Source organism: Narcine bancroftii, chromosome 1 (assembly GCF_036971445.1).
Source record: "Narcine bancroftii isolate sNarBan1 chromosome 1, sNarBan1.hap1, whole genome shotgun sequence".
In the NCBI taxonomy this organism is placed as follows: domain Eukaryota; kingdom Metazoa; phylum Chordata; class Chondrichthyes; order Torpediniformes; family Narcinidae; genus Narcine; species Narcine bancroftii.
The window spans coordinates 40527528-40541418 of record NC_091469.1 but is presented as its reverse complement, the minus strand read 5'-3'; the positions used below and the strand labels follow the sequence as shown (position 1 = coordinate 40541418).

Genomic DNA, 13891 nt, shown 5'->3' with positions numbered 1-13891 from the left:
GGCCAGACTTAAAACAAGCTCAGATCAATTCAGGCACTTGGAAGGAGTTTTATAAGAAAATAATTGGGGAAAGGTTCATAAAAAATGGCAGAGTATACCTTTGAGGAAACATTAGGTCAATGATTCACACATCTCATGGGATTTCTGAGAGTGAAAGCTTCAAAAAACGAACTTTAAAAATGAATTTATTTGTTAAGATGAAACGTGATTATTTGGTGATAGTGGTGGCATTGATATATCATCATCAGTAATAATGTCTGGTCACGTGCTAATAAAATCACTGAGGTTAATTTTCATTCCCTTCTCTGAGCATTAATAAGATGGATCTAAACTCACAATCAGATATCGTAAACTCACCCACAATCCCTTCCATCACCTAATCCCACTTACACCAGCAATAATGCTGGCCTCCACTGTCTGTTAAACCAAGTGCCTAACTATACCAGCTTCATTTTCCAGCATCCAACGTGTAGCCTTCTATGCTATAGTACTTACAGTTTTCCTCAAAACACTTCTTAAATGTGATGAGAGTACCTTTCCCCACCAACATTCTCTACTCCAAGGAAAGCAAACCCAGCCCAAACATCTGACCTCATAGCTGAAACATTGCATCCCTGAATAATGTTGTTGATAGACATTTTAAATTATTTAATTTAAATTTAGACATACAGCACAGTAACAGGCCATTTCAGCCCACAAGGCTGTGCTGCCCAATTACTCCCAATTGACCCCCGTACTTTTTCTTCTCCAGTAGGAGGAAACTGGAACCCCTGGGGAAATCACCATGCAAACATGGGGAGTACGTACAAACTCCTTACAGACATTGCGGGAATCGAACCTTGGACCCGATTGCTGGTGCAGTAACAGCATTGCACTAACCACTATACTAACTGTGCCCCCACTTTCTGTTGTGCAAAACAGTCTCCTGAGGAGTAAATCAAATCTCAATTGCCTCTTGAAGACTGAGCTTATACTGTATCAATTCTAATAAGTTACAAGGTTGGTGGATTGAAAAGACCCCAAAGCTAAGTGTGAAAGCAGTAAGAATGACCAAGTTTATAGATCTACTGATCTGGGTTAGAATCCGATACTGTCTGTAAGGAGTTTGTATATTCTCCCTGTGACCTGCATTGATTTTTTCCAAGTGTTTCTGTTTCTTCCTACCCTCAAATGTAAAGGGTTGTAAGATTAGTTGGGTGTAATTAGGCTGCATGGGATACATGGCCCAGAAAGGCCTTCTACCATCCTATGTTGTTAGCTATTGGATTGTCACATTTTTAAATATTACTTTGAACAAGCACAATTAGCATAGGGGGTGGCACAGTTTTCATAGCAGTTAGTATAATACTGTTACAGTGCCAGTGACCGGGGTTTGCACAATTGGGTGTAATTGGGCGGCATGGACTTGTGAGCCAAAAGGCCCTGTATCTGTGCTGTATGTTTAAATTTAAGTCAGATGAAATTTAGAGCATGTTACATTTAGTAGTAGTTAACATATCTGTAAAATGAACTGCTTATCATTCAGATGGAATAACAAGGTTAAACTCTTTTCTCTCTCCAAACTTCTACCTTCTTTTCCCATGCAGAGACAGAGAAAACTTGGTTAGATACCTGAGAAGTTTGAATGTCACCTTTCAACAGGTACTGTGAATACATTCCAAAATTATGAAATAATCATGTGAATATTGTGCTTTAATCCACAAAGTGTGGATACTTGGGGAGAGACTACAGGTTGTACCTCTAATCTGGCGAAGTTTGGACCTGGCCATTGCTGGACCACAGAAAATGCTGGAAAACAGAAATTGACTGCTAAGGGAACCCCTATGTAAACATATCAAAGGTAGAACAAAGTTTAAAACAAGAAATAATATGATGGAGCGGCATGGTTAGCATAATGGTTAGCATAACACCTTTACACCGCCAGTGATTGGAACCAGGGTGTGAGTCTCGCGCTGTCAGGAAGGAGTTTGTACTAATGGCGGAAGATTCAAACGTCCCAGACCATGGGAGTTGCTGGACCACAGAGCACCAGATAAGAACGGTACAACCTGTATTTTATAAAAGTTATTCATAAAAATCATAAGATGAATCTTATTTCTCAGAAAAGTTCATGAGATTTCTTAAAAAACCATTTGTATTTAAGAATTTGCAACAAGCCTTTTCGACTTCAACAATAATCCAGAGCCCTTTGCCAAAAAAGTACCCAGATATTTCGAGAGTATTTGTGATTCACACAGCATACTGTATCTCCTTATTACTTTTTTGATGCTTACGAAAATCAAGTTCTCTTCAGAATTGTTTGTTAGGCATTGAAATAGAAATGTTTTTGTTCGTGGATATGAATCCATAACTTGAAACTTCCCATTATTTGGAACTAATTTGCCTCAGAATAGCTATTAGAGTAAATGGTGTTGGAAATGGAAATTTTCAATTTGTGCAATAAGTGGTGCTCCAAGGAATTTGGGTTAACCCAAGTTCTGGGACTGTTAATGATTGTGCAAATACTGAAGCATTTGATTATTATTCTCAGGTACAATATGTGGAGGTAATTTCCATAGTGTCGCATTGCTGGCTTGGCCCTTCACGTTGCAGAGTCTGCTAAACAGGACAAAAGGCCAAGTCATTTGAACACATTAAAGCATTTGCCTTGATGCCTTCATATGATTTGCTTGACTATTCCAGGAAAAGACATCAGGAAAGATGAACATTGCATTTGAAAGATGTTCAGTATCCAGCACTGGAGATAATTTATTTTGAATTTTTCATGAGCCACAACACATTGGAAAGTTTGAGTGATGTACAGAAGTAAACTCTGTGGAAGTTCAGGTGCATTGATCAACACTTGTTTAAAGTTTAGATTTGTTACAAGCCCATGTATAAAGGTTAATTGGCGATTTTGCACATTGTACAAAAATGTTCTACCATCAAGATTTTATTTGTAGTACTATCTGGATGTAAAAATTATATAGGGTGAATTAACAGTGCCACTTCTGATTGAACTTCAATGAAATGAATGATAACTAGTAAAAAAAAAGGAACTGTAACTGTGCTGTTGGAAGAGATTTCATTTTTTTTTTCAAATGCTCTCTCTCCCTTCAGTTCACTTAGATCCAGAATACAGTCCCCATTAATAGTGGAGTACAGATCTCTAGATTTGTGGAATTTGAGGATTTTTGCTGATTTTTGAGTACTTTTTCATTTATTTGAATTCGAAATACATTAAAATGGACACTGCTAAGTCAGCTGGTGTCACTCTATGTAGTTGCAGGGAGCAGAAGTAATGGTGCATTTGCTCTGGTCAGTGCCCTGTGGGTTTTGTCTACAAGAAGCATTTTATTGAGCAGATACAATGTTATTGAGTTGAAAATTAATTTCTTAAAATATTCACTTAACTGAAGGAGACAGTCAGAGAAATACAACTTTTGAGCATGAGTATCAGATGCTAGTTATATTGCTTCAATATATTTAACATCTTTGACTTCAAAAGACCTGACTAATCGCATCTGAATAAGGCACAGAGCTCATACTGTTGCAGGTTTTTAGTAAGAATAACAAAAGTTATACTTTTCTATTGTATCAAATTATTTTAAAAATCTAGTAATTTGAAGCATCCAATTCTTGATATTACAAGACTAGCGAAAAATAATAATGGGATAACCACATGGAGGCTTTTCAATTATATTTTGCAAATCATTTTGTAAGACTCATTGCAATATTTTCCTCTGAAAAAGGGAGCTCAGCAGCCACTTCTTATCTGTTCCTTTTCTTCTTACTTTGGCTGCATATTATACTAAGTGAATTAGATTCAACCACATGATGTTAGCTACCATCTCCAAAATTATGCTGTTCAGGGCTGATTATTGTTTTTTTTTGTGAGGTAAAATGAAGTTTTTGTTTTGAGAATCTGTGTAATGCCCCTGGTTTTTGTTTTGATGTCTATGAATTAGTTTTGCCCTAGAAATCCAGCCATGTAATTCCAACTATATTCAGTACCAGAAAGGTGAAATATAATTTTTTTAATCTATGCGGACTTCAATCGTCATGATTTCTAGGTTGAATCATGTTAACGGGTGTTGAAACTGTATATGTTAATTTCTCACATAATATCCAACTGGAGAATGTTGAGAACTCTGCAAATGTGGTTCTGCTATTCTTCAGCACCTGTTTTATGGTATTCACTTAAACTAGGCCTTGGAAGCACTGATGTCACTGCAATTTAAACAGGGCTTAGTCAGGTACCTTTTTTTGGATAAATTAAATCTGCTGGAGGAACTCAGTGAGTTGAGCACCATCAGTGGGAGGAAAAGAATGGTTGACTTTGCAGGCCGGATCTCTTCATCAGGACTGAGAGTGTGGAAGAGAGAACTGGTATTGTGATGTTAGGATGAGGCAGGTAGGACCAGGCAAGTGGAGGATTGGTGGACTGGGGAGAGACAAAGGACAACAGACCGAGGTAGTTGACTGGCAGATGGCAGGTAGAGGGTGGGATAAGCAGGAGAAACAATGGGGTGAGGTGATGAAGAAAAATGTGTCATAGAGAGTGAGTGGATGATAGATAGGTACAGATGCTGCCAATGCTTGTCAAGTTTATTGTCATCTGACTGGACAGGTACAGCTCAATGAAACAGCGTTTTCCAGTCCTCAGTGCAAAACATGCAGGTATGCAATCAGACATAATGCACATACAGACAAACAATAGATATGCAGGATAAGCATTCATCTCTGCAAATAAATAAACATTTTTTCATGAATATCAGAGTTTCAGATGGTTAGTGCGAATGGTTATTTTCATCGTTCACCATTCTCACTTCCTGTGGGAAGATGCTGTTCCTCAGCCCCATGGTGCTGACTTAGATCCTCCTGTACCTCCTTCCCAACGGGAGCAGCTGAAAGATGCTGTGTGCAAGGTAGAAGGGGCCCTCAATGATTTTTCTGCACCCTCTTCAGACAGCGATCCCAGTAGATCATGCCAATGGTGGGAGGGACACTCCATTGATCCTCTCTGCCACACATGGTCCTGTGGATTGGCCTCTGATTCATTTCTCTGCACAACTGTACCACACTGTGATGGAGCTAGCCAGGATGCTCTTGAAAGAGCTCCAATAGAAGGTCGACATAATGGTGGCTGAATTTCATGAAGCATCTTGAATTGTTCCAAAACAGTGGTATTAAATTGCATTAAAATGTCTGTTTGCTCACCACATTTGTTATTTGTGATGTAGAAGCTGTATAATTGCAGATCCTTGTGTAAATGAATTTTAAAACTATTAAGTTCTCCATTCTGTTGAAGTTTTAAATCATCACTGAGATGACGGCTGCTTATTGTTGCCTTCAATCAGCAAGCTATCAAAGTAGCTGTAATTAAAAAGTGCTGGAGAAAGTTGGAGGGCCTCACAACATCCATAGGAAGTAAAAAAAACAATCAACATTTTGGGCCTGAGCCCTGAAACCTTTGATTGCCTTTTACTTCCTATAAATATTGTGACTTGCAGAATTTTTCTACCACTTTTGTTTATTGCATTCGTCCCTTGCATCTGCAGATTTTCTTGTAGATGAGATGCTTATCTACAGAGAATATCAAACAATTGTATTTTGGATTGATTTAAGCAAAGAAAACAAGGAAGATATGTGATGTAAATTGGCTGACTACATTAAAAGGTATGAAAATAAGCAAACATTAAAGGACAAACATGCGTATTTTTAAGGCACATGTCCAGTGGGAAAGCGACACCTGGCAAACAAGAGAAGTTAAAGGTAGCATTTGTTGAAAGAAAAAGAGTTATAATGTTCCCCAAAAGATGAGAAACCTGAGCATTGAGGAAATTTCAGCATTGACCAAATGAGACCTACCTCTACAAGGAAAACCAATCAATACAAGAAGGTGGAGCAGTTGGAGGCAACTTGGCCCTTCAAACCTGCTCTGTCTGTTATCATGATCACTGTTTCCTACATTCACCCCCTATTCACTGATTTTCTAAATATTCGGAAGTCTGTCAATTTCTTTGAACTCTAGAACTGGGCCTCCACAAATCTCTGGGGTAGATCTATGTGAAGAAATGTCTCATCATCTCATTCCTCAATGGCCTACCAGTTATTCTGAGGGAAAGGGAAACTAGGTGACTTGAATAATCTAATGGCAACAAAAATGTATGTACTCCTACAGAAAAAAGTGAAGATTAACTAAAAATATATGGGTCTATTGCATGCTGAGAAGGAAGAAATTATTGTGGAATAAGAAAATATGAGATAAATTGTCTATTTTCACAGAAGGCAGAAAAAACACAGAAATAGTGAAGAACAACAGGTCTGGCGTGAATGAGCTGAAGGAAGCTGCTGCTAGTTTAGAAATTGAAAAAAATAGCTCTGGAAGTTGATAAATCGTCAGGATCCGATGTCCTGAATCTCAATGTTTTCATATTCCCATGAAGATTTTGACTGCATTGGTTGTCATTCTCACAAAATTACATAGATATTGGAAAGGTTCTGGCCAATTGGAAGGTAGAGTGGCGGCTCACCCACGCAACAGGTGAACTGGCTCATGGAGTTGCGGGCAAGTCCAGAGCACATCTGACTGTGAGAGCTCCGGGTGCAGGCTAAGCCCTCAGCCTAGCACCTGATGTCATAAAGTTCCTGGGAGTCGCAAGTGTCATCAGGTTCCGAGGGATTTAAATGTGTGCGAGAGTTCTATTAAAGTAATCTGCTTCGACTCACTTTCGACTCTTTGTGGTTCTTTAGCTCGCTGCGTACCTAATGCGACTACATTGGTGACCCCAACAGTCCAAACATCATTTGGACCCAATGATGTCCATCCCAAGCATGCAGAATGCAGTTTCACTGAAACTGCCAACTTTCTCTACCTCGCAGCCGCAGGTCTGGTTTGAACAGGCTGAAGCCCAATTCAAGGTCAGGTAAATCGTTGGATGCCACAGAGTGCTACTATGTGGTTGTTTCACTCGACCAGGAACTAGAAGGCCGTATCATTGACTTCTTACATCAGCCACCGGTTGTGCACAGTTCATGCTCTTCACGGACCACAAACCCCTCACCTTCGTATTTGCTAAAGTTTTGGATCTATGGTTGGTGCGGCAGCAATGCCACCTGCCATACATCTCAGAATATGCCACCACCGTCAACTGCATCTCCGGGAAAAGCACTGTCTTGCAACTCCATCCACTCGGTACATTCCTTGTCCTTAGGGTTGAACTATGCAGTGCTCGTTGAGGCACAGCAGCTGGATGAAGAAATGCCGGCCTATAACACTGCAGTCTCAGGCCTGCAACTTGAGGACATCCCCATCGACTCAATAGGCAGCAAGCTCCTCTGTGATGTGTTCACCGGCCAACCCTAGCCCATCGTTTCAGCTGTTTGGAGGCATCGCGTTTTCAACTCACTATATGGTTTAGCCCACCTGTCCATTCAGGCAACCATCCAACCAGTGGTGGATAGATTTGTTTGGCATGACCTATGCAACAGGTCAGACACTGGGCCAGGAAATGCATACACTGCCAGACCTCCAAAGTCCAAAGACACATGAAGGCCCCCATTCAACTCTTCCAGCTGACACACAGGTGGTTTGAGCATGCCCATGCGGAAATCATCGGTCCACTACCAGTCTCCCGGGGGGCAAGGTACCTGATCACTATGGTCGACAGGTTCACCAAATGGCCAGAATTTGTACCACTTGCCGACACATCCATGGAGTCCTGTGCCGGAGGCCTCATTGCAAGCTGGGTTGCATGTTTCAGCCTGCCTGCCAACATCACCTCAGATAGGGGGTCGCAGTTCACATCCAGCTTATGGTCAGAGCTGGCACAGCTACTTGGGACCCTGCAGCACCTCACCACGGCTTACCATCTGCAGTCTAATGGCATGTAGAGTGTTTCCATCAGTGCCTCCGAGGGTGGATTTGGTGGATGAGTCCCATGGGTGCTCTTGGCATTCACACAGCTCCCAAAGAAAACTTAGCCATGTCTTTGGCAGAGGTGTATATGGCACCCCACTGATGGTTCCAGGTGAGTTTGTGCCAGCGGCCTGTGGCACAGAGGAGACACCCACGGCAGTGCTTATGAGACTCCAAGAGAAGGTAGGAACTCTAGCTACTGTCGCAACCTCAAGCCACAGCCCGACACCTTCCTTTATCATCAAGGACCTCTCGGAATGCGACTACATCTTCATCCTTAGGGTGATGCACTGGACTCCAATCCAGCAACCATATGAGGGCCCGTACAAGGTGATGCGTCAGAACAGAACTATGTGTGTCCTCGATGTGAGCAGCCATGAGGAGACCTTCACCACCTCAAGCCAGCAGACCTAGACCTGGAACATCCTGTAACTGCTACCCCCATGATGACAGTGTTGGCCACCCAAACAGACTTAAGAGGTGTTGGCCATGGGCTCCACACTCCTAATGCTGGTTCTGTGGGGTGGGGGGGTCATGTGCCAGATTGCCCATGCAACAGGTGAACCAGCTCATGGAGTCGTGGCAGATCTGACTGTGGGAGCTCTGGGTGCAGGGCAAGCCCACTGTCTGGTGGCTGATATCATAAAGGTCCTGGGATTCGCAAGCATCATCAATGCACATGCGAGAGTTCTATTAAAGTCAGTTAGTTCAACTCACTTTTGACCCTTCATGGTTCTTTCATTCACTTTTGCGAGCCTAGTGCGACTACAGTAGCAAATTTAACAACAACATTTAAGATTTGGGAGAGAGAAAGCAGCAGTCTATCGCCCATAGAAGGGAATATGCTTGAATCTGTAATAACAGAAAGTAATAATAATGGCTCAGCAGAGTCATTGTAGATTTATAAAAGATGTATTATGTTTAACAAATGTGATTAGTTATTTAAGATTGTAATTAACAAAACAGATTAATCAAATGTAGTGTACTTTGAGCAAACCTGATGTATTTTGAATTTAAGAAGACTGAAGAAATGTCACAATTAGTTTAATGAACAAAATTAGAATATTGTACAGAATTAGGGATATGAAACTAACATAGATGGAGCATTGGTTAATAGACAAAAAGGACAGAGTAAGAATTAATAGGTCATGTGGAAGTTGGGAGGATGCATCTTGTGAGGTGCATCAGGGAGCAGTGCTGAAGCCTTGACCATATCCATATTGATCAATGATTTGGATAGGGAAACCATGCGTAAGAAATCCCAATATGCTGATGAGACAAAACTAGGAGCCAGTATGGGACCAATGATGTGGATACACTTCAATGGAAATAAACAGGCTAAGAGAATATGGAAAAATGCATGCTAATTTTCTTTGATAGAAAATGCATATCACAGAATATTTTTTCAATGAGGAGAATTAAAGAATATTCGTGTTTTGAAAAGGCTTACTCAAGTAATTGAATGAACAATTGGGAAGGCAGATATATATATATATATATATATATATACATTGCCCTTTAATGTAAGAAGATTTGACTCGAAGAATAGAGATGTATTTCTCCGAGTATGTACTGCCTTGGTGAGAATGCATTTTGAATATTGTGAACAGACTGGTCTACTTAATTAAAATGTGTGAATTTAAACACCTCAGCTGGAAAGCCTTTCCACCAATGCTGTATGACCTGCTCACAATTTCCAGCATTTTTTGTTTTTATTTCAGAGCTCTGGCTGTTAATCCGGTCATTTAACCACTGTGCCATATCCAAACTTTTGTGGGCAATATCTTTTATTTCTTCAAGGAATTTGGATGTCAATTATGGTGTCTATAAATCATTTTGTAGAATATATAGGTGATAAGCCAGTTTGTTAGCTGGATTGTCTTGTGTGGCATTATGTCAGCCTGACCCAAGTCTAGTGAACTGGAATTCACTGTCTGTGTGTAGATTAGACGGCCGATCCCTCTTCTTGGCTCTGCCCCTGTCAGTCCCGATATAAGCCCTGTTTTCTCACCTTACCTCAGATTTACCTGAAGATCTCTGTAAATACTGGCCGTTAGTTGTAAACTAATAAAACTGTGTTTGTGATCCTCGCGAGTCTCTTTCGATAATGTTACAATTTTATTAGCTTACATTTGAAGACGGGATGGAAGCCCTCTTGAAGCCTGGCATGCTCCAGGTTGACCCTCTGTCCTCAGAGGCCCTGGAGGAATTCCCTTATTGTTTGGAGAGCTTCCAGTCCTACATAGCGGCCACCCAAAAAGTCTTCCACTATGATGGCCTCTGAAGATCTGCGCTCCTCTCTCTCAAGTTGGCCACAAGGGATATGCGGTCATCAGGGACTGAGCGACATACGAGATGTCCATCGAAGGCCTTAAGGCCCACTACATGAGGCCTCAGAACGACATGCTGGGAAGACACCAACTCTCAGAACATTGGCAATGACCAGGTGAATCGGTGGAAGACTATGTTCTGGAACTATTGACGCTGATGAGAAAGTGCCACTACGAGGCGGACTCATCTTGGGTGAGGGAAGAAGAACAAGTCCGAGATACTCTCGTGGCTGGAGTAAGTTCAAGGTATGTGAGGCAGCGACTATTGGAGTTGGGGGAGAAGGACCTTACCAGTACCCTCGATCTAGCGAAATCCTTTGAACTAGCCCAACTGGGAGTGACCACCTCGCTAATGAAAGCGGCACCTTCTCAGAAAGTCAGGCCTATGGAGCACATCTGCCCCAGGTACCATGGCCACACACGACCGGGAGTGCGACTTCCTCCGACAGGTCAAACACCCCGCATCAGATGCCCCGCGAGAGACTCCGTGTCCTCTGGATGTGGTAAGAGGGGACACAGGGCGAAAGTCTGTCAGGCAAAGGTGAATTCCAAGAAGACTACTGCATGCACAGCCCCCAAACAGTCTTACGCCCCGTGCCAAAGCCCAGAAGTGCGGGCCACCGCCTCTCCATGCTGCTCGCTGCCACCACCTTGCTGTGGCTCGTGGTGGGAAACGCTACTGAAAGAGAGGCGACAGCAGGAACAGCGGCTGTCACCTCTACTGGGAGAGAACAATGGTGGGAATGGTGGCCATCTTGCTGCTCCTTGTGGTCGATGCCACCTATCTGGCCTTTAGTTCAAGACAACACCAGCAGGGGGAACGATGCAGCCTCCGTAGGACTGGCATCAGTCATCCTCGACCAAGCAAAACCCCACCAGCTGAGTAACTCAATGATGGAGGCGAGGGCGAACTGACATCTGACAGGCTGTTTAATAGACACTGGCTGGACGGAGATATGTTGCAAAATAGCTTGAAAATGACCATCAAAATATTCTTTATATTCTATAAAGGGCTGACCCTGATCAGTTTTAACTATCCCAGATTCCTCTTCTTCAGGTTCACTCATCAGCTCTTCTCCAGAGCTGTACTCAGGTGGTTGATCTTATCCCCCTCCTACTGCCCCTTTAAATTCTTGTATCATCTTCTGTGCTCTCTTCTCCCCCTCCCCTCATGTATGTAGCCTACTCTTAGTCAGTCCAGCCTCTCTGGATCGACGAGTAGTGACCTCCCCTTCAGGGTTAAACATACTAGGTATTGTGCGCACCTGGGGCTCCTCAGCCCAGAGGCCAGCGTTCCTGACAGCACTGCTGGCAGGCGAAGCTGTTCGCGGGGAAGGGGGAGAACTAATCGAGGTCCCAGGCTCCAGTTCACAGGGAGGTCAAATTTCTTCCAAACTTGTTGCTTGCTTTAAAGTAGTTTTTTCATCATTTGAACTCCAGTTTTCTTCATAACAGTAACTCATTAATTCTTAAGTCACAGTTCAAGTACTTTGATTTCTTCAACACGGGCTTTTATTCAAATCTGCTATGAGAGATGTTTCAGCACGTCCCTCTCCTACGCCATCACACCAGGCCCCCCTGACGGAGAACTTTTTAAACTCTACGACCACTCGCTGATACAAATTACACTTTTACCCCATGGACTACTGTATCTACTTAGCATCGCAATCGTTTTCGGCAACTATTCAGGGGTATTGTACTGTGCACTTATCCATAGAAAGGGGGGAGTTCTGCAAGTTTTGACTGTATGGGTTGAAAGGTTTGTGTGCTTCTGTGTTGCTGGGCCTAGACTTGCTTTGGCACCTTAAAAGCGTGACCATGGAGTACTCAGGCCCACTCCCCCCATCACAGTGCAGAACAGAAGGTTCCAAAACCCAGATAAAACATGAGGTCTCTCCACACTGAATATCGAACTCCTCCCCCTCCTTGTTTCAGAACATAACCCCCGACTGTAAGCCAATAGCCACAAAGAGCAGGCAATAGAGTGCAGGCAACTGAAAATTTATTAGAGCTGAAACACAGCGGCTTCTTAAGGAAAAATAGTCATTGAACCCAGTAACAGCCCATGGAGAGCCCAGATAGTAGTCATGCGAGAGGGAGAAAAGCCCAGGCTAGTGATTTAGCCAAACTGTTAATAGCTTCACACTCCTGGACACATACCCCCCTCCCATGAATCTTGGACATGGTGAATGAAATTGCACAGAACCGGGTCTATTTGACCATCGACTTGAAAGCTGCATATCACCAGTTTCCAATCTGTTTGAGGATCGTCCCTAAACCACATTTGAGGCCAATGGGTGGCTTTATCGGTATTACGAATGGGGTCTCGGTCTTCCAGAGGCAGATGGACAAAATGGTAGACAAGTATGGGCTTAGGGCTACCAACCTTACCCTATCTTGACAAAGTCACCTTTTGTAGACATTAACCTGGAGGACCATGACACCAATCTCCAGAAGTTTCTCCACACACAGCCAAATCCCTGAACCTCACGTAAAATGCCAGTAAATGTGTGTTCTGGAGCAAACATCTAGCTATCCTGGGCTATGTGGTGGAGAACGGTGTCATTAGCCCAGACCCCGAGTGTATGCGCCCCCTCTTAAACCTCCCTATCCCATGGACCATGAAGGCGCTAAGGAGGTGCCTGGGCTTCTTCTCATACTATGCCCAGTGGGTACCTCATTACACTGACAAAGTCCACCCCCCTTAAAATCCATCGCCTTCCCAATTTCGGCCGAAGCCCAGGCAGCTTTTAACTACGTTAGGAGCTACATCATGAAAGCCACCATTTCAGGTGGAGAGCGATGCCTCCAACATAGCACTGGCCGTGCTTAACCAGGTGGGCAGGCCGGTAGCTTACTTTTCCTGCACTCTGCAAGGCCATGAACTCTGAAACCCATCTGTGAAGAAGGAGGCTCAAGTCATTGTGGAGGCCATCAGGTACTGGTGGCACTACCTGGCCAGCAGGAAATTCACTCTGCTCACTGATCAGTGATCTGTAGCATTCATGTTAAATAATATGAACAGGGGCAAAATAAAGAATGACAAGATAGTGATGTGGAAGATTGAACTCTCCTCCTATAACTATGAGAGAGTAATAGGCCAGGTACACTCAGTGAGCCTCCAGATGCCCTATCCCGAGGAAGCTGTGCTGCTGCACACATTAGCCAGTTGTGGTCACTTCATGATGAGCTCTGCTACCCTGGCATCACCCGCATGGCCAACTTCATCAAGGCATGCAACCTGTTCTTCTCTATTGAAGACATCAGGGAGATGGCCGGGTCATGCCAGGTCTGAGCTGAGTGAAAACCGCACTTCTATCAACCTGACAAAGCGCACCTGATGAAAGCTTCCCACCCCTTCGAACAACTCAGCATCGATTTCAAGGGGCCCCTTCTTTCCACCAACTGAAACGTGCACTTTCTTAACATTATCAATGAGCATTCGTGTTTTCCGTTCACTATTCCCTGTTCAGACACCTCCATCGCCATAGTCATTAGAACTCAGCACTCTATTTTCACCATGTTCGGGTATCCCAGCTATATTCATAGCGACTGGGGTTCATCATTTATGAGTGAAGAGCTACACGAGTACCTGCTCGCAAGAGACATTGCCTCAAGCAGGACAACCAGCTATAACCCCCGGGGTAATGAACAAGATGAA

At 43.2% G+C, this 13891-nt stretch overlaps 1 protein-coding gene across 7 annotated transcripts in view; it reads left to right on the top strand.

Annotated features, from left to right (window-relative positions):
* ccdc171 (coiled-coil domain containing 171) overlaps positions 1-13891 on the top strand; it is a 378891-nt gene that overhangs the window by 215911 nt on the left and 149089 nt on the right. For all 7 annotated transcript variants that reach the window (XR_011353507.1, XM_069924483.1, XM_069924477.1 and 4 more), the window contains one exon: positions 1587-1641. Coding sequence is in view for 6 of the 7 variants with exons in the window: in XM_069924483.1 (XP_069780584.1) it covers positions 1587-1641 (55 nt within the window). In the remaining variant the exon portion in view is untranslated. The remainder of the gene's footprint in view (positions 1-1586; positions 1642-13891) is intronic.